This window comes from Rhinolophus sinicus, linkage group LG02 (assembly GCF_036562045.2).
Source record: "Rhinolophus sinicus isolate RSC01 linkage group LG02, ASM3656204v1, whole genome shotgun sequence".
Taxonomy (NCBI): domain Eukaryota; kingdom Metazoa; phylum Chordata; class Mammalia; order Chiroptera; family Rhinolophidae; genus Rhinolophus; species Rhinolophus sinicus.
Genome location: NC_133752.1, coordinates 1,630,937 through 1,650,642, shown reverse-complemented (window position 1 = coordinate 1,650,642; position 19,706 = coordinate 1,630,937). Strand labels below are relative to the sequence as shown.

The following is a 19,706-nucleotide window of genomic DNA, read 5'->3' as shown; positions in this document are numbered from 1 at the left end:
CGGCGCCGCGCAGGACACTACAGCTCCCAGAAGGCCCCGCGCGCGGAGGCCGCGGGCGTCGGGAGAGCGTGGCCTGCTGGGAGGTGTAGTCGCTCAGCCTGCAGGCGAGGAGGCTGAGCCGGATGTCTGCGCTTCTCGCCGGCTGTTATCGCGACCTGAGGGCGCGGCGGCGCCCGGGGCCCCGCACGTGTTTGCTGGAGTCAGCCGCTCTCCGCCGGCTGTCTTTGGCCATCGCCTTGCTTCCTCTGGGCGTCTGAGGCCGTGCGGAGTCGGGCGTCTTGGGGTGCGGTGAGTGTACGCCATGGGAAAGGCTAAGGCGGCCGGGGCGCGCCCCAAGGCCCCCGCGGGAGCGCGGGGCGGCCGGGCGAGGCCCAACCCCAATCCGTTCGAAGTGAAAGTCAACAGGCAGAAGTTCCAGATCCTGGGCAGGAAGACTCGCCACGACGTTGGGCTGCCCGGGGTGTCGCGCGCAAGAGCCATCCAGAAGGTAAGCGGGGGCCCCCGCCCGCCGCGCGCTCCCTGGTGGGGGTCCCTGTCCTGGGCCTGCGTGAGAGCAGCGACCGCGCCGCACCCTCCTCGTTCTTTCGGGAGCGCAGATTGCCTGCCAGCTGCTCCCAACAGCGCGCCCGACCTCCCCGCTGCCCCAGGCTCGGACCCGACCACCACACCACACGCCTCTGCCCCTGCGTGATTTTTGAACTAATTCCGGCGCAGCACAGACTCAGTAGCCGGACGGCCACGATTTGGGCCACACACTGACTAACCAGGAGGCCTTGGGCAACCTGGCGACTTCTCTGCGCCTCAGTTTTCTCATCTGTAAAATGGTGCTCACGATAATACCTACATCCTAGAGCTGTTGGAAGGACCAGATGCGTTCATTTAGAGTCCTGAGGAGAGTGCCTGGCACAGCCAGGTGTCATACAGCATATGTATTCCGTATCAGTTAGACTGTCTTCATGCCTCGGCTTTTGCGTGGGCTGGCATGACCTCCCCTGGAAAACTGCCCCTCCTTCGAGACCCAGCACACTCGTGCCACTAATCATTGACCTCTCCAGAAATTCCACGTGAAACAGGGTTTTCTTATTTTTCTAGTTTTAGAACTTTAAGAAGGTGTATATGCAGATGTAAGTAGATAAGGTAGGTAGACAGGTAATCACTCCGGTGCTACGGTGGCATCTTACAGACCTGTTTTACCTTTCCTCATTTAGATTGAGCGCTGCAGGTTTAGGCACCATGGATCTTCTTCTTCACAGTATCCAGGATTACGTAGGATGCAATAGATGTTTGAAGAAGAAGCATATCTCTCATTGAAGCACACCACCCTGTCCCTTGCGGGGTAACTGAAATGCTGCCTTCCACAGAAAGTGTCACAGCTTTCATCTTTCCTGTGTTGATGGTCACAGGGTATCCTGTACCTTTCAAATTCAATTCAACAAGTGGCATCCTAGATGCAGCTTCTAAGACCTGTTCATTGGTTTGATGAACAATATTGATTATTAATTACTCTGAGGAAGATACATTAGGTTGGTGAAAAAATTAAGGCACGAAAAGAACAAGTGAATTTCCTAACATCACACAACTGGTAATGGCTGGGGCTTGCACTTGGTTCAAATGCGAAGCCTTTATGCTCCACTGAGCACTTACATTTAAGCTCTGCTCTGGCTACTGGGGACATAAAGGTAAATTAAGACTTGGCCACCGCCTTCAAGGGCACGTAACCTATATTTTGTCACACAGTGTGCGATCCAGTTGCCATCCTTATTGCAAGGAGCTGGCAGTGTGTTCAATAACGAGACACTTGCGGCTGACTTGGATGAGTCCCCCATTACACACCCCCAGGCAGGTGTGGGGGATCGGATCGTGTGGGCTCTAGAATTGGCATGTTTGTGTTTACCACTTAAGCCTCGGTTTTCTCATTTCTAAAGTGGGGGTAACATACATCCTGTGTCTCACGGCGGCTATAAGAAATAAAATCGCACATTTAGCCCATCGTAAGTATTCTCTGGATACTAGCTATTGTTCTTCGACTTCTCAGCTTGTCATTCTCAGACTTCTTCACAATCTGGCCCCAACTTATTGTCCTTGTTTTGCCTTTTGCAACTCAGTTTGCCCCAAAGGCCGGTCTTGTCCCCCACCTCTCTCAAGGGCCAGCCCAAGCCACCACTCGTCCTTTCCCGAGCCCCACGACCCAAACAGGAGAGGTTGTGCAGACCTCTAGTGTCTGACGGGTCCAGCGCTGTCCTCCATGCTGAAGGCCTGGGGGTGAGAGGCCCGGAGGGGGCCTGGCTGCCTCTGAACTCCCAGGGTTTGGTCCACAATAGAAATTCAGTATTTGCAGGAATTAGATGGAGAACCTTAGTGCTTCGGGGCTCAGAGTGAAGAAGGTGTTACAGTTAGGAGAGTCAGAACAGTCTTCACAGAGGGAGTCACACTCGAGCTCTGGAGGGTGAGCAGGACGTCCCCAGGCGGAGCTGAAGCTACGTTGTCCTGTGTCATGAGGTGTCATGAGGCGTGAGGACGAAGAGCTCAGAGCTGTCTGGAGGAAACAGATCGTCCAGTTGAGTTAGGTCATGATATGTGTGTGGGAAAAACGGCTGACGAGGTACGCTTGGGTCTCGGTCTGTGCGGGTCCCTCAAAAGTGAATGGGCTGTCACTTCGTCTTCTCTAGTCAAGGGCAGCACTTGGTCCAGAGAGAGCAGGCTTGCTGTTGAGACTGCCAGGCCCCGCCGTCACGTTATCATCTGTAAAATAACAGAAGTTACTGCACTGATCCCGCACAGCGGGGCAGGCGCTGTGTTGGGACGTTGACGTTCAGTCCTCGGTCAGCCTTGTGAGGCAAGTGCTGTGATTAGCCCCATTTTACACCTGAGGAAACCGAGACGGAGCAGTGCTTAACTGTCTTCAGCTCTGTGACTCAGAGCTGGGACCCAGCCCAGACTCGGGAGCGTCCCGCTCACACAGCAGTTAGCGCAGGCCCACTCCGTCCTGCGCCTTCTTCTCTGTGAACTCTTGGGATCCCTCAGAGCAGCCTGAGGTCAGCAGCATTATCGCCCGTGTACAGGGTTCGGTTCTCCCCAAGTCCTCACTGGGACCCGTGTCCACACTCTTGGCTGCACCTCCTGGGCCTCCTGCCCATGTCAGTGAATGACCACAAGAGTCCACAGGAGCTGGTCTGGGATTACAAGTGCATTTAGCAAGTGGGCAGATTTGTAGGCGTGGACTCCGTGAGTGACGACGATTGGCTGTATATAAAATAAATGCGTGTATGTGACAGCAAAGAGCAAACACGTGGCTGTCACAGTCTGTGCCTGACATTGGTCATGGAGCTGATATTATGGCTTCCTTTTCAGCTCCTTGTTCTGTATTTCTCTCCCTCTCAGCCAGGACCCCAGCTCCTCCAGCTTCCTTACCTGATGCAGTGGCCTCAGGCTCTGCTTTATCTTTGGTCGCTGGCATTTCTCTTTAACCGTCCGTCTTGGGCTCGCCAGTACAGAGTGCGCCCTGGAGACTGCCGTCTGCTCCACTGCACGGCAGCAGCCCAGCTTCCCCTCAGCACCGAGGCCCATCTTTCCAGCCAGAAGATTGGCCCTTTTGGGGGAACTCTTGGTTTCAGTGGCCTAAGGCATACATAATGGCCAGATGGCAGTGTGTGTCATCGTCCAGTTTGTTAGGGCCATTGTAGTGTCCTCTTGTGGAAGCCTTTCCCCCTTGGGGGCTAAGATCGGCAAGCATCAGAGCACTGCGTTGGCAGGACCAGTGTGAGATTGTTTTATGATCTGTTTTTCAGCGAACCCAGACTCTACTAAAGGAATACAAGGAAAGAGAGAAGTCCAATGTGTTTACAGACAGACGGTTTGGGGAATACAACAGCAGCATGAGCCCAGAGGAGAAGATGCTGAAGAGGTTCGCTCTGGAACAGCAGGTATGGGGAACAGTGGTGCCGTTCGGCACGGAAGTCGAGCACAGGAGAAGGCAGTTTCCCAGTTCACTTACGCTGCTGTGGGCACCAGCCCACTAGGTACAGCGGGTGGGTCGTCAGTCCCGTCCCTTGGCTGGGGAGGCCAAAGAGGAAGCAGCCTGCTGCAGGTAGCAGGCAGGTGGATAAATATCTTAACCAGAGTGCACGGCAGGCAGTGATGTGTCCTCACGTTTTGACTAAAGTCCTGCTTCAGCTCGGGTGGGTGGAGAGTGAGTGGGTGCTGGAACCTTCCTGGTGAGAAAAGCCGCATGAGAGACCAGTAGCTTAGCCTGGTCTGTTGACTTCTGCGGGTTCTGTTTATATCTGAATGATGACTCACATGATCCAGAATAATCTTAAAGCTGCTTAGGCTACATTGTCACGTTGCACGAGTAATAGAAAAACAATTGGGTTTTGCTATTAAATGGATGTGAACATTTTAGGGAACGGATTTTTTTTTTCCCCTATGTCAGCGACAACATGAAAAAAAAAACATCTACAACCTAAACGAAGATGAAGAATTAACTCACTACGGCCAGTCTTTGGCGGACATCGAAAAGCACAATGACATTGTTGACAGTGACAGTGACACCGAGGAACGAGGAACGCTGTCTGGTAAGGGCTGGGACGAGGGGACAGTCTGCTCAGTACTGGACTTTGTTCCTGCCCTTCTTGGAGACGTTGAGAAATAGTGTCGGGTAAAAGTGCCACTGATCATGAACCTCTCCAGAAATTCCACATGTAACAGGGTTTTCTTACTTTTCTAATTTTAGACCTTTAAGAAGGTGTGTATGCAGATGTAGCTAGATAAGGTAGGTAGACAGAGGCTTTCGGAGGCTGAAAAAGCACTCCCGAATCCTCTAGGCCATTTCACCCAGGAGCTCAGAGAAGCAAGGGGACGTGTCCACCTGCACAGGTACAAGTGTAGTTTGATGTAACCAGGCGGCAGCTTCAGCAAGGAGGCACGATTAGAGCAAGAGGGGGCTGGAGCTGGGGTGCGGCCTGCTGGGGAGCAGGGCTGGGGACCCCAGCTCGGCCCGAGGGTGGGTAGAGTGAGAAGGCCAGCAGCTGGAAAGGCAGCCTAAAAGGTTCTGTGTCTGTTGCTGGCGTGAGATATGGGGCAAATTGCTTACCACCTGCCTCCATTTTCTCATCCAAGAAATTGGATGTTTTCTTTCCACTCCAACTGGTTGATGCCCACGTGTTTTCTTTCTGTCGTCTGCCTGGTAACTCAGGCTGTTTGGGGAGCAATGACTTGTCGCTGTCAGAGGAGCTGTGAGGGGTGGGAGGGTGGCAGTGGCCCTGGTCCTCGACTACCCTTCCCAGGGCTCAGCTTCTAGCTCGCTTTCCTGCATTTGCCGCTCTCATGAGGTCTGAATGCAGTTAAACAGGTCCTCTTTTTGTGGTGTTTCCGTTCCTCGGATCGTGGCAGGCGGGTGGTTTTCTGTCTCTGGGTTTTCGTGGAAAGAGTGGCTCACCTTGGGTATTCCTTAAGTGCCCCTGTGCCCAGGGTCTCAGGCCAGCCATTGGGTGTGAGGACTTTTCCTTGAATGTGGGATCAGCCCTCAGGACTGCGCCTGGAGAAACGTTGGCAGAAGGCGGTGACATCCGCTCCCGGACTTCACGGCTGTGCTTTCTGCTCTGTCTCTAGCCGAGCTGACAGCGGCTCATTTTGGAGGAGGCGGGCTCCTTCATAAGAAGACAGCGCAGCTGCCAGGCGGGGACGGGGAGAGACCCAAATCACGCAGAGAACTGATTGAGGAGCTCGTGGCGAAGTCAAAGCAGGACAAGGTGCGCTGCTTACACCGTGGGCGTGGGGCGCTCCCTCGCGAGACACACCCCCAGATGCTCTCACCTCTCTTTCCCTGCACACTTCCAGGCTGTGTACTGCTGTCTGTGAACGTAGAAAAGCATCCGTTTTCAATAGGAGTATTTGAGACTTTGTCAAGCGTGCACCTCTGATGTTTTGGGGTTTGGGGTTTTGTTAGTTGCTTACTTGGTTGGTTGCAGCATTTTCACAGGTACTGGGACTGGCACCGCTTTGCACTAGCACGAGCAGTCCACGGCAGGAAACGAGGGCTCTGTGGGGAGACTTGGTAGCTTTGCAGCTAAGACACCAATGTCCTGTGGTTTCTTCTCTGTTGACGCATTCAGTATTACGTGTAGGCTGGACGCTGATGTCAGGCCGCCCGTCGGAGCCAAGCAGTAATGGAGCACCTGTGTCTGCTTTCTTTTCCAGAGGGAGAGACAAGCTCAGCGAGAAGACGCCCTGGAGCTCACAGAGAAGCTAGACCAAGACTGGAAGGAAATCCAGGCTCTCCTGGCACACAAGACGCCCAAGTCAGAGAACAGAGACACAAAGGGGAAACCGGAGGTAGGGCCGAGGGGCTGAAACGAACGCGGAGCTCACTGCTCACTTGACCTTCTCTGGAGAAAAGGTGGTGGCCAGGCGTCCTCCTGGTCTGTGGCCTTGGCCGCAACAACTTGCGGTCTCTGTTTCTGTTAGGATCCAAGTTTCCATTGAACTGTTATCAGGTTATCTGATATGTGTTATATCGGGGTAGAGATAAACTAAAAATTACTTCAATGTCTACTCAAAAATAAACTAAAGAAAACAGCTATTTCTTGGTATGAGAAATAGTTCGGCAGCGAGACTGTCAGATGGTGTTTGAATTAATACATTTACTTATTTGGTTCCCGGTGCATTCTTTTAGTCTAAAATGTTGACAAAGCTGCATTCATCTGAGTAGCTGGTTTCTAGGAAATAGCAAGGCTTGTACCAGATCACCTGGTCACGTGGCTGTCAGGATGTCCTTGTGGGTTACCCTTGCTATTACCTTCACCTGAGCTCTCTTTTAGGGGCTTGACACCTAGATGAGCAATGTTTAGTTTTATTAATACAGATATATTTTGAGGAGAATTTTCTAGACGCGGGAAGTCCTGTATGACCTGAAAATGTCCTCAGCACTGTGGAGAAGCTTCTTGAGCTTCCTCTCAAGGAGAAAAGGCTCAAGAAGTGCTTTAGTGTCTTCCGTGATGGTGTGTGTCCATGGCTGGAAGTGCAGGAAGCCAGTTGTGTAGGCCTTTTCCTTCTGAAAAATGAAACGTTCTTTCTTTCTGCCCCAGCCTGATGCATATGACATGGTGGTTCGTGAGCTTGGCTTTGAAATGAAGGCACAGCCCTCTAACAGGATGAAAACGGAAGAGGAGCTGGCCAGGGAGGAAGAGGAGCGGCTCCAGAAGCTGGAGGTGTGGGGCTGGGGAGGCAGCACTGGGCAGCCCCAGCGCTGGGCGGGGGGAAGGGGGCTGTTCTGACCTTCGTTTAGGGCCTTGTTGCTCTGTTTTGTAAGGTGGGCGAAGAAGCTCTGCTTTAATCAATGAAATCTTTTTAGGCTATTTAAAGTTTATGTTTATTTTACTATACATACGTATTTTCTGATTATAAAAGCAAGAAAGTTCAGATAATGCCCAGACATGCCAAATAAACAATCGATGATTCTTACAGTCCCTTCACCTAAAACAGGTGCTGACAATATAGTACACTGCCTTCTCTACTTTATTCTGTGCCTTAAAAAAGGGTTTTTAAATGTCATTGTATGGAAACAAAAATGAAACCGAGACACGCTGTCCCCCGTCTGGCCTTCTTACTCTACCCTCTCCATGGGCCTCTTCCTATGTCCGGTGTGTTTTCACATAATACGCGTCAGGCTGCTGGTTTGGCCACATGCCAACCTCAGGGTAAGCTGTCCACGCTCTGTGAAGTGGCTGGGGACAATCAGGTGGGCTGGCATGATGTGACCAGGAAGACCCCAGAGTAATGGGCTCGCCTTTCTTGTCATTGGAAGACGTTTCTGCCACAGTGTTTGTTGTTTTTGTTAAGAAGAGTCTTTGACCTGATACAACCAAATGTCAGCATGTTTGCTAGAAGCCTAAAGGCAGCCAGAGCTCTGAGGGCTGCCACAGAGCAGGCCAGGCTGGCTCCTTGTCACTTGTGCGATGAACACGTCACATGGCTTCGCTCCGTCCCTCAGGCTGACAGGCTCCGAAGAATGCTTGGAAAGGACGAGGACGAAAACACCAAGAAACCGAAACACGTGTCTGCAGATGACTTAAGTGACGGCTTCATACTAGACAAAGACGACAGGCGTCTGCTTTCTTACAAAGTAAGACATTCGCCTTTCTTTGCTTTCTGCCTGAAAAGAACACACTTTCCGGTGTTTCCTTTAGTAGGTTCGTCACAGATGAAAATTGTCTTTTTGAAAGTCTCTGCAGTTCTTTGGGTGTTTATGGCGTATCAGACACCGAGACTGTGGAGCAGACAGTGACATAGTTCTCACCGTGTCTGGAGCAGGAACGCAGATAATACCGGGCCGACCAGGCTCCTCTGGCTTCTGACTGGTGTCTGAGTTCTGCGTGCACTCAGCATTGACACCGGGCAGCTCACTAGAGCTGAGCGTCCTGAATACTTCTGAGTCCAATACGTGCTTTTCTAATGCTGGGGTGGTGTTCATTCATAAACTCCGTAAGGCCCATAAGCCCTTTTAAAGTGTACCCCTCAGGGTTAGGGCAGGCAGGTGTATTGGGCAGAAGAAGATCCGAGGCAGGGAACCGGGTGCTCCCAAAACACTAAGGGACAGGGTTTCTTCCAGGTACAGCCCAACTACCAGAAAGCCCTGGCTGACCCCGCTGTTCCCCAGCCCCAGAGCCAGTGGTGGCTGCTGCACAGCTGCTGGCACACCGGGTCCTGGCAGCAGGGTTGGGAGAACGTGTTCCAGGCCTTTAGCCCTGTGGACCGGGGTGGCCTCAAAGGGGGTGAGCAGGGAAGCCATGGCCAGTGGACAACTGCAGCACAGTGTTTGTGTTCCTTGCACGCGAGTGAAATAAAGCACCGTGTGCACAGCATTTGACGTAGTAACCAGGTGCCCCGACCACTGTGTCTCTGGGCTCGTGACGCCTGTGCTTCCGGCATTCTGTCCCAGGACGGAAAAATGAACGTCGAAGGAGAGCAAAGCGAGGCAGCCAGTGACGGTGAGAGCGCAGAGGAAGAGGGCCAGGACTCAAGTGAGGAGGACACAGAGGACAGTGGTGGCGCGGATAGCCACTCGGACCTGGAGCCTGACGTAGAAAGCGAGGAGGAAAGTGAGAGGCCGACGCGGGAGCAGCAGCGGGCTCCTGGGAAGAGGTCGGCAAGCGGTGACCTGGAAGCTCGAGAAGCTGCAAGAACTGAGCTGCCCTATACATTTGCAGGTGACACAAAATCGGGTTTTCTTAGGTTTCGGGAGGACACCCAGCCTGGCGATAAGCCTGCCATGCTGGGGCTGCGCATGTGGCGTGGGGACAGGGTGGACACGATCTGTCTATTAAGTCTTGGCTGTTAGATGGGCACGGCCATCTTCCTCCTCGGTGTCTGGTGTCACCGTGGGGCCTGACCCAGGCCCTGGCATGAGGGTTAGCCCTGGCTGCGTGCCCGCAGCATTCTGTGGGTCGTCAGCAGGTGACGGCACACACACACCTTTCCATAGCAGCATCTCCCTGCTGTTTTTAAATGGTCAGCCTTTTGTGGTGGGCGGGCGGCTGCCATGGAGACCCAGGGAGGGGCCGGGAGGTGAGTGAGTGGCCTTGGGAAGGCTGCCTGTGTTCACATCTCGGCACACTTGTTCGGCCACAAAACATCTGACGTGGGATAAAGTACGTTGTTTTCTCTGGCACGTAGTCCGACATGGTCCTGTGACTTCAGTCATTTCCGGAGAGGACGAAGTCACGGGTGAGGCTGGCTTCCATGGGAGTCTCAGGTGGCGACACTGCTCCAGTGACGTGGCTCTTTCCAGCTCGTTCTGAACCAGTCTGGGCACAAAAGCTGCCACTCTGTCACCTGGCCTCACTGCGTGTTGGGTGTTTGGACAGAGTCCTGATAGAGCAAAGGCTGCCGGTCATTTCTTCATGGCATCTGTCCTCGGGCCTGCTCGCTGAGAGCCCAGGTTAATCAGAGCTCACAGGACACACAGAGCACGCGTGGGATGTGTCTGGCATTACAATGTGAGATGAGATCTGTGTGTCACAGACAGACATTAAGCTATCGCTTGGTAAAGCGGAAGAAGCAATATTGCTTCCGCTGTGGCTGGTTTTGCTTCTGTTAGCAGGCACCTGCGTCCTTCTTGTCCTTCTCGTTTCAAATGCTAAGTGTGCGGTGTGCTCCGTGTTTTTCATAGCTCCAGAATCCTATGAGGAGCTGAAGTCTTTATTGTCAGGAAAATCCGTGGAAGAGCAGTTTTTGGTGGTGGAGAGAATTCAGAAATGCAACCACCCAAGTCTCGCCGTGGGAAACAAAGCGAAATTAGAAGTACGTAGGCGGAAAGGCAGGTGGAGGGTTGGGGGTAGAGGGTGGGCCCACCGGGGGCTGCCAGGGCCTGCAGGCCACCCAGCACATGTCACCCTCACACGTGCTACGGGCTGTGATGCCTGGGAGTTGGAGCAGTCAGAGAAGCAAGCCTTGACATTCGTCACCCTTGAGGCCCACAGCAGGCCCAGGAAGGCAGGCACTGTTGCCTCACACTGAGCCAGGGACATGGGCGACAGCACGAGCCTGTCCCTTCTGCACATGCTGCAGTCAGTCACTGAGCAAGGCCCACTTTGGGTGCATCCTTGGTTTTCTTGTAAGATGGAGGTGTCGTCTGCCACGTTGTAGAGATGCACGCCCGACCCCACTCTCGTGTGTGCTCCCCCTGGGGATCAGCGGGGTGCTCTACCCATCGGTAGCCCTGAGCCCCCCCACCCCGACTGTGGTGACGTGCGTGGGCTGCCCGTGGTTTTGTTCTGAGGTTAGCACTGAGCCGTTCCATCGTGTTCCTGCAGAAACTGTTTGGCTTCCTTTTGGAATACGTTGGCGACGTGGCTACAGACGACCCACCAGACCTCAGAATAATTGATAAGTTGGTTGTGTAAGTAAAGCTCGTGGGCTGTGGGGCTGAGCTGAACAAGTTCCTCCTGCTTAGGGTCATAAGAATACAGCGCTTTTAAGGTCGGCCTTGGAAACGGGCTGCCCGGTGTGCACCAGCTGCCGTCCTCTCAGCTGTGACAGCGTGTGGGACAGGTCAGCTGCTCCCCAGCCCAGAGCAGGGTTTGTAGCTACAGTGAACCCCGTCAGATTTGATCATACTATTCGGTGGCCAACTTTCTGTTTCATTAGCCAGTGAAATTTCAGGCTCCAGTGTCACCCCGGGTGTTCACCTCAGTGAGACCAGGCTTCGTTTAGGAAGCATGTCATCTTGTCTGTTACCGCCCTGTGCAGGGACGGTGGCCAGTTTCCAGACCCTCCCTGCACTAAAACCCCCATGAAGCGGAGACCCCGTGGTGGCTGGTGGCCCCGTGGTAGGTGGGGGGAGGCATGGCGGGGAGTTCTAACTGGGAGGCTTAGTGACAGCGTGTGGCCTCGTGGTGCCGAGCCAGCTCCTGCCGTTTCAGAAGTGCTGATGCAGAGTCTGGAGTTCACGGTCAGGCGCCTGACACTTGTCGTCCACATCGGGCACGTGGCCTGTGCTCCCCACAGTTACCACAGGTAGAACTCCTCCTACTGGAGGTCCCGGCCAGGTTTTTAGGAAATGGCAAAACAGTATAGATTGTTTTAAATCGACTACAAAACTCTGGCTCGCCAGGAAGGCCAGCCACGTAGCAGCAACAGGAAAAGTGGCTTCATCCAGGGGTTTTCAGTTCAAACTTACAGTCAGCAGGTGACTTCACAGGAGAATGGTATCATGGGAGGTTCGGGGTTTTCTGAGAGTGTTTTTGTACCTGGAGTCACTGGCCCCTGACTTGTGTTTCTGATTAACAGGCATTTATACAACCTGTGCCAGATGTTTCCTGAGTCTGCAGGTGACTCAATAAAGTTTGTCCTCCGAGACGCCATGCACGAGATGGAAGGGATGATTGAGGCGAAAGGTCGAGCCGCGTTTCCCGGGTTGGACGTGGTAAGCTGGGGCTCGCTTTGACCCGGTCGTGGGGCTGTGGCCACCAGGACTGCACTGAGCGAATGGCATGGCTTCGGTAGGTGGGCCGTCCCTAGCGCTCCCGGAGTGACCTGCAGTGTGTGCATCAAACGACACGGGTTGGTTGCGTACGCATCAGGCTGTGCTGAGCCTTCATGGCAAGGAGGTCTTAAGGCAAACGGAGCTGCCTTCCTGAGGACCCACGCCTGCGGCTGGTTTTGCTCCCTCTCGTCTCTTCATTCACTAGGAGACATTAGAACAGTTTTATGACAGCCATGAGTGGTATTGTCAACTTCAGTAACTTTGAGGAAACACTTGTTCAGTTATTCCATTTTCAGGTCTTTGTGTTGAAATAAATTAACAATTATTAGCAGAAACTTAAAAATTTTTAACAGGATTTATGTTCTTGGTTTTAATAGACTCCACAAAATAGGGTCCGAGCCAGTGTCTGTGAACCACTGCTGGTGACTTCAGTTCTTCTGGGAGCTTCCACCCAGTGTCTTCACTAGACCTTTCCCTATTTAGCCAGGATTGAGGGGTACCTGGAGCCCTGGCAAGGAGATCCAGCCTCTGCCTCCTCAGAGCCCATTTCTGCCAGGAGTGTTCGTGAGGAGGCCATGTAGCGGTGACATGGCAGGCTGCCCGGCCTTCAGCCCAGTTCCTTTGTCTGAGCTGTGGGGTCCTGGCCCCTTTCCTTGTCTGTAAGCGGCAGTGACAGTTACAACAATGCCTGCCTTTTTGGTGCCTTGTATCGGGGTAGCCTGTAGGCTATGCCTGACCCATGGTAGTTTTCTAAAAGTAACAGCTTGCTACCATCGTCATCTAGGACAAAACAGCCATGTTTTTGTTTTTAAATGTCATCTTGGGAGAAAGTAGTCCAGGCAGCTTCATGTCCTGGAGATGGCACAGGCTCCCCACTTCTTTGGGGGTGTGGTGGAGTGGGTCTCCCAGCCTGGTCCAGACCCACCCCACCACCAGGCTGTACCACCCTGATTTGACATATTTTAAGTCTCGCTTCACCTGCATTACTCCCTGATATGACATTAGACCTTGACAGCTTCAAAGAAATACTGCCATTAGCAATTGACTGTTGCTCACACCAAGTCCGGAAGCGCTGGGGTCCGTTTGTCACGTGATGAGCAGGTGAGGGGATGGATCTCAGCTCAGGATGGCAGAGAGCAAATGACAGTGTTCAGAGAACAGTGCCCGCAGCTCCCAGCTCCGCTCCCCCAGGAGCCTCAGTTTCCTCATCTGTATAATGGGTATACTGTACCTAATCCTCACAGTGACCCAACGAGGTATACGTGTGGGCTTGCTATTCTGCCCAGCAGGCTCTGTGAGGTTGTCCCAGAGGGAGAGGACCTCTTCCCTCTGAGCTCACAGCTCAGAGCAGGACTCACGGTGTGGGCCCGAGAGCCTTGGGCCGCTTCCTGCTGAGTTGGGGCAGGTGGTCATGAGCGCCCAGGTAGTAGGGACCTCTGCCCAGCCTTACGGGCCATAAACCCTGCTGGGCTTCCCCAGAAAGTGCAGCCCCATCCTGTGCCCACGCACTGGTCCACCAGGGAAGCCTGCACATCCCAGAAGAGGCCGGCCGTCTGTGGTGTGCGAGAGAACAGGCACGCAGCATGTATGGGACAGGGTCCAGGGGACACTGACACCGACCTGCGAGGCCTGCCCTGGCCAAGAGGCCACGGTGACAGCACCACACTATAGAGGTTGCAAGCCTGTTTTACTCTTGGGCCTTTTCAAACGCAGCATTTTAAACTTCTTTTTCCTTCTTTAATCTGTGTCATCACACTTCCTTTCCAGCTCATTTACTTGAAAATTGCTGGGATGCTGTTTCCGACCTCTGACTTCTGGCACCCTGTCGTGACCCCCACGCTGGTGTGTCTGAGCCAGCTGCTCACAAAGGTGCGTCCCACTTGCACTCGTACATGGTCACACCTGCTCCATCACAGCCAGCGGCTCCTGGGGCCGTGCTGAGTGAGGCCATGGAGACTGGCCTTTGGGGTCAGGCGTAAGACAGGCTCATCCAAAAGGGCCCGTCAGGATGACAAGATGGGACTGAGGTCAGAAGCGGCCCCAGCCCCCTCCCAGAGCCCGGCTCCAGCAGCCCCAGACGGGCTGGGGTGGGGGGTCTAATTTAGCACCTGCAGGTAGCAGGGTGTGATCCCAGCAAACAACCTTTCTAGTTAGTGAAGAGGGCATCAAGTCCGACATGGGCTCTGTCCCGCTTTCAGCTTTAACAAAGTCCCAACAGCTCCTTTCCCAGGCAGCTCACACCCATGCACGCTCGCTGCAGTCACTGGCTGTCCGCTCAAAAGGGCCTCAGCATGCACAAAGCTCTGTGCCTGAAGCCCGCTGACCCTCCACCGTTGGGAGGGGTGGTCCCCTCCGTGCAGAAGCTCAGGGTACGCGGCTCACCTGGGAGCCACGTGTGGCAACTTCTACCGAGCCCATTCCTTCCAGTGCCCCGTCCTGTCTCTCCAAGACGCTGTGAAGGGTCTGTTTGTGTGCTGCGTGTTCCTGGACTACGTGTCACTGTCGCAGAGGTTCGTCCCTGAGCTGATTAATTTCCTCCTGGGGATTCTTTACATAGCAACTCCAAATAAGCAAAGCCAAGGTGAGTTGATTTGAAGCTTTTTCAAATGTGTTATACTTTAGAATTTTTTTTACAGACTTCTGAAAGTAACCGATACTCATTGTAGAAAGTTCAGAATATGGAAAAATGGAAAGAAGACAAAAATGTCTGAAATCCTATCATCCAGAGTAGCTTTTTTCTCCGTGTGGCCATGTGTACACACCCACATGTGGAAGAGATCAGGATGGTAATTGATATGTGCATTCTGAACTGATGCGTGCTCTGCATGTAAAGTACATTGAAGGTGGCAACAAGAATGTGTTACTAGTGTGGCTCACTTATGTCTCGTGGGCAGCACTGCTCTGGATGGCGCCTACGGGCTCCAAATTCTGGAAGGAGAGAGTCAAAAGCCGTATTCTGATGAGAAAACATTTCAGCGCTATTGGCCTTCTCAGTTACCCCCCTCCCCTCCTCCAGGCAGCCCCCATGATGTCGCCCAGGCACCCTCCCAGACCTTCCTCCCCCTCGCTGCTCCCCTCATGGGACCACCAAGGACTCGCTAGGCCTTTGTCCCCTCGCTGTGTCATGTCTGTAGGTTCTGTCTCAAGAACAAGACCGAGATCTCCCACTTCCAGCCCGTCTGTGGTGTTGAGCGCCTCCTAAGGGCCCAGTGGGGCAGTGCTGTTCCAAACCTAGGAACTATGCCTGAAGGTGTCTGGCAGGCCCTTGGTCCTTTTGCTTTAACTCATAAAGCACTGTCCTGCGTGTGGCTCCTGCTCCCTGACTGCGCCTGTACTGTGTGCTGACGTGGTGGGCACAGGAGAGGCACAGTCCCCCCAGGGAAACCCGTCAAGATGGGTGCGGTCAGGGCGAAGTGTAGAATGCACTGGATGTGGGTCAGGCAGCGCGTGGGCGAGCTGCTGTCAGCCACTTGCCCCTCCCCCTTTGCCCGGCTACTGCCCCCTTTTCTGTTCCTGTACCACACTCCTCTGCCCGCCCCGCTGGGCGCTCCTGTTCCTCATTGCTCCTCTGGGTGATGGGTTACGTCCTGCACACCCCAGGGCCTCTGCTGGCTTCGCTCTGCAGCCCCCCGCCCCCCAGCATTCCCAGCTGACCTCCATCCCCTCGTCGGCCTCTCTTGTCACCCACTGTTTCTCCTAATTTTCGATCCACTTATTCCTGCGTACGGGCAAGGATCTGGTCTGTCTGTGGACGTGGCCCCAGGACCCCTGCCGAGGCCGTCACCCGTGTCTGTGTAGTAAAAATCAGTGCGTGTTTCTGAAGAGGGAACCTTCTGCAGCTTCGCCCTTCGAGCCTGCCCGCAAGCCCAGTAACAGGCGGTCTGTGTCGCTGTCCCACGCATTCAGGTTACGCTCCGGTGCACCCTTTCAGAGCACTTGGGAAGAACTCGGAGCTGCTCGTCGTGTCTGATGAGAAGGACACGGCCACGTGGCAGCGCAGGAGCCTCGCCCTCCTCTGGGCAAGTGGCCTGAACGCCCCGACAGAGACGGAGGCCAACCACACCAGGTATGCCGGGCACCGGCCTCCGGGCAGTGGCACCTGTGCTCGTGCAGCAGCTCCCAGGGCCCTCGGTGCCAGTCCAGGCCTCAGAGGCCGCCAGGAGCCGGGCGCCACCTAGGAGCCTGCGCCAAGGTGCCCCAGCTTCATCTGTTTGTGGGTGGTGGGGTCTTGTGTGTGATGTCGTATCCTTTGCTTGTCCGTCATCTGTTGGTGGACATTCGAAGGCTCCCACGTTTCCGCTTTTGTGAATGCTGCAGCTGTGAACACGGGTGTGTGGAATCTCTGAGACCCAGCTTTCACTCTGGGGAACATAACCAGATGTGGGATTGCTGGATCATATGGTAACTCAATTTATCATTCTTTGAGGAACCTCCATACTTTTTCCACAGCAGTTGCACCACATTTTACATTCCCACCAACAGTGCACGAGGGTCCAGTGTCCCCACGTCCTCACTGACACTTGTTTTCTGGGCTTTTTGAGAACAGCCACAGTAGCCGTCCTACTGGGTGTGAGGTCATATCCTGTTGTGGTTTTGACTTGCATTTCTCTGATGATCAGTGACCTTGAGCATTTTTTCACGTGCCTGTTGGCCATATGTGTGTGTCTTCTTTGGAAAAATGTCTGTTCAGGTCCTGATGGCGATTATTTCCATGAAAAAGGTGACTTTCCCAGAATGTGTGTATTGTTTCCAAAATATACCTGCTTGATCTTTCAGATAGTAATTTAGAAGCGGACGTAGGCGGCTCTGCTTCCGAGCTGCCGTGCTTCCCACGATACTCTCCTGTCAGGGCACGTGCTGTGCTCCTCAGCGCCTGGCGCCGTCAGGCCCCGGCGACCACGGCCCAAGTCGTGTTTTCCAGCCTTGTGAGCAGCAGACTCTGGCCTCTGCCGGGCTTGTTACCTCGGTCCCTGAAGCTGCCTCTCGCCCTCACAGGCTGTCCTGCCTGGCCGTGTGCCTGTCTCTGGTGAAGCACTGCATGCTCATGTATGCCACACTGCCATCCTTCCATGACATCACGAGGCCCCTCAAAGCCCTCCTGACGGAGCACCTGGCCGCCGGCAGTCACCCCCGCGAGCTCCAGGTGAGGCCCTTGCCAGGACAACACTCAGTCCGGCTCGGCCATTTCCATGCCGGGGAGCAGGGAGTGGTGTTCCTGCCCCTGGGGTTGTGGCCAGGTCATCAATGACACCATTTTTGCAAGTTAGAAGCACAAATGGGAAATAGAGTCACGATGGTGAGAGACTGAGAGTAGCTGCTGGACTGAGTCTGGCCTGGGTCATCTGAGAGCTGTCACGTTATGTGCTCCCTTCTGCCTGCCTACTGCCCTCCCGAGCCACACAGGTTTTCTAAGGACAGTCCCACCATCCTATACAAGACAACAGAAGGGCTCCCTCTGTCTGACCTGCAAGCTCCCACGTGTGCGTCTAAATGAGCGTCCGCAGCCTTTTAGCTCTGCCTTCCTGCCATTCCGCACCGACTTCCCGTCTTTCCACACCAGCCTGGGACCTCGTTAAGGGAAGTCATCCCTCCAGTGTCAGCCTCGCCGTCCCCTTCACACGCTCTGACCTCCACACAGGTCTTCACACGTGCCCTTCCCTCGGCCTGGGACGCTCTCCTTACAGCCACGTACTGACCCCCCCGCTTTCTGTGCCTCTTCTCCACGGCATGACCACTCAGCACGTCATGCTGTCGTACCTCTGACCCCCTAGGATACGGGCCATGAGGACATCGTCATCTTGTGGAAGGTTGGAAGGTCTCCACCCTGTATCCACTTACCATAGATGTGTCTGTGGCTTGTCCCTTAAAGGGCTGAGTGGCTGTCCGGCCCTACGAGATTTGGGCAGGCCCAGAGGCCATGGGTGGTGGACTCAGGGTGAATTGAGCTGGTCATGGCTTGAGTGGAGTCCCATGGAGGCTGGGCACTTGGCCCTCAGAGGTGAACCTCCAGACGAGCCAGGGGGTGGCCGTGCCTGTGCTACACCTTTGCGAGGGGAAAGGAATGGAACCAACATCAGTGAGCTGGCTTCTAGAAAGTTCCTTAGAAGCTCCAGCCAACTCTCCTAGAAGCCAAGGCCATGATGAAAATGCCTTAACCATCTGGTTCTTTCTCTTGGGATGAAAGTGAGGTCAGATCACAAAGACTGGTAGAAATTCAGGCCTACTGCAGGCCCGGCCAGGTGGCTACCCATCGGCTTCCCCTGTACCCAACTCCCAGCAGGTCCATAAAAGGTGTGTCACTGCTGCCCTGTCTTCCAGTTTCTCTAGAAAAGAAGATGCCTTCACGTTTGCTAGATGCTGGAAGTGCCTAAATCAGACACTTGACCCAGTCTTTGGGCCTGCAGTCCTGCCACATGCAGGGTGTGAGGAAAGATAAGAGCTGTCTGCACAGTCCCCTCCCTCATTGGCAAGGAGATAGAAGGTCCAGTCACAGCCAGGCCACGCCTATAAGCACAGCTATGCACCCACACCCGTGTATTTAGCAGATGGGGACTGATGGCAAGAAGGTCTGCAGGGGGCAAGGTCTTGTTCTGTCCCCTCCCTCCTGTAGGACACAGAGCCTGTTGGAGGAGCTCGTGAGGCCACAGTGGGCGGGCCCCTGACCACCTCCGTTCTCCGTGTTCCAGGAGCTGTCTCAAAGCATACTGACAAAAATGGAAACCCAAGGGAGGCACTATCAGCCGCTGATCTGTGAGAAGAGCAAGCCGGTGCCGCTGAAAATGTTCACCCCGCGGCTGGTCAAAGTGTGAGTACAGTCGTGCCCCCGCAGCACCCCCAGTTCCTGCAGGGCCCCGGGAGCTCAGGGCTACAGGTCGCAGCCCACGACGGGTAGGGGCTCTAGCTGAGACCTGGGGCCAACTAGACTGTTGCCTCCTGGGCGCCGGCTTTCTGCTGTAGCCTTGAGTTCGGAAGAAAACAGGGAAGCACTAAGGAGGAGCAGGAGAGGAAGAGGCTGATCCACAAGCACAAGCGCGAGTTTAAAGGCGCCGTCCGGGAAATCCGCAAGGACAACCAGTTCCTGGCCCGGATGCAGCTCTCGGAGATCATGGAACGGTGAGGGAGCCGGTGCTGTGCCCTGTGGTGCTGCCCCGTGGCCCTGGGCCTGACGGCTGGGCAGGGGCTGAGGGCGGGGGCCGGGCCAGGCAGGCTCCTTCCCCCTTTTCCTTCCTCTGCACTGGACATGGGGGTCACGGGCCCCTTGGGATTCTGAATGCTGTCGGGTCAGATATGAAAAGGGGACAGTTGTCCTCCAAAACCTAATGGGTTTTATTTTCTTTTTTCCCCCTTCTATTCTTAGGGATGCGGAAAGAAAGCGAAAAGTGAAGCAGCTTTTTAACAGCCTGGCTACACAGGAAGGTGAATGGAAAGCTCTGAAGAGGAAAAAGTTCAAAAAATAAATGGTGTTTTATGTTAGACTGGGAGATGTTATATTTTGGCAGTAACGAAGGGCATTGTAGTATCAGTGTGACCTTTTTCCCCTCCTTCAGTTCCTGCTCAACACCTCTCCTGATGAAATGTGCTTTGAGACTTGGGAACCGTTCTCCACAAGCGTAGTGTGCTCGTAAACTGTCAATGACCCGGCCCACTGTGTTTCCATGGACCTCGGCTAATCACAGGGTTTGGGACTGAGGGGATTCGGCCAACGTCATTTTTAGGATATCAA

General features: G+C 54.2%; 1 protein-coding gene across 1 annotated transcript; it reads left to right on the top strand.

Annotated features, from left to right (window-relative positions):
- On the top strand, positions 1-19,456 carry NOP14 (NOP14 nucleolar protein). Its single transcript, XM_019711477.2, has 18 exons — positions 1-487; positions 3,789-3,923; positions 4,433-4,574; positions 5,611-5,750; positions 6,199-6,333; positions 7,086-7,208; positions 7,991-8,122; positions 8,939-9,206; positions 10,169-10,299; positions 10,812-10,897; positions 11,788-11,923; positions 13,751-13,852; positions 14,411-14,564; positions 15,890-16,049; positions 16,979-17,126; positions 18,670-18,788; positions 18,941-19,096; positions 19,341-19,456. Exons 1-18 carry the CDS (start codon positions 302-304, stop codon positions 19,438-19,440), a joined length of 2,553 nt encoding a protein of 850 aa, XP_019567036.2. The 5' UTR covers positions 1-301; the 3' UTR covers positions 19,441-19,456.
- The last annotated feature ends 250 nt before the right edge of the window (positions 19,457-19,706 follow it).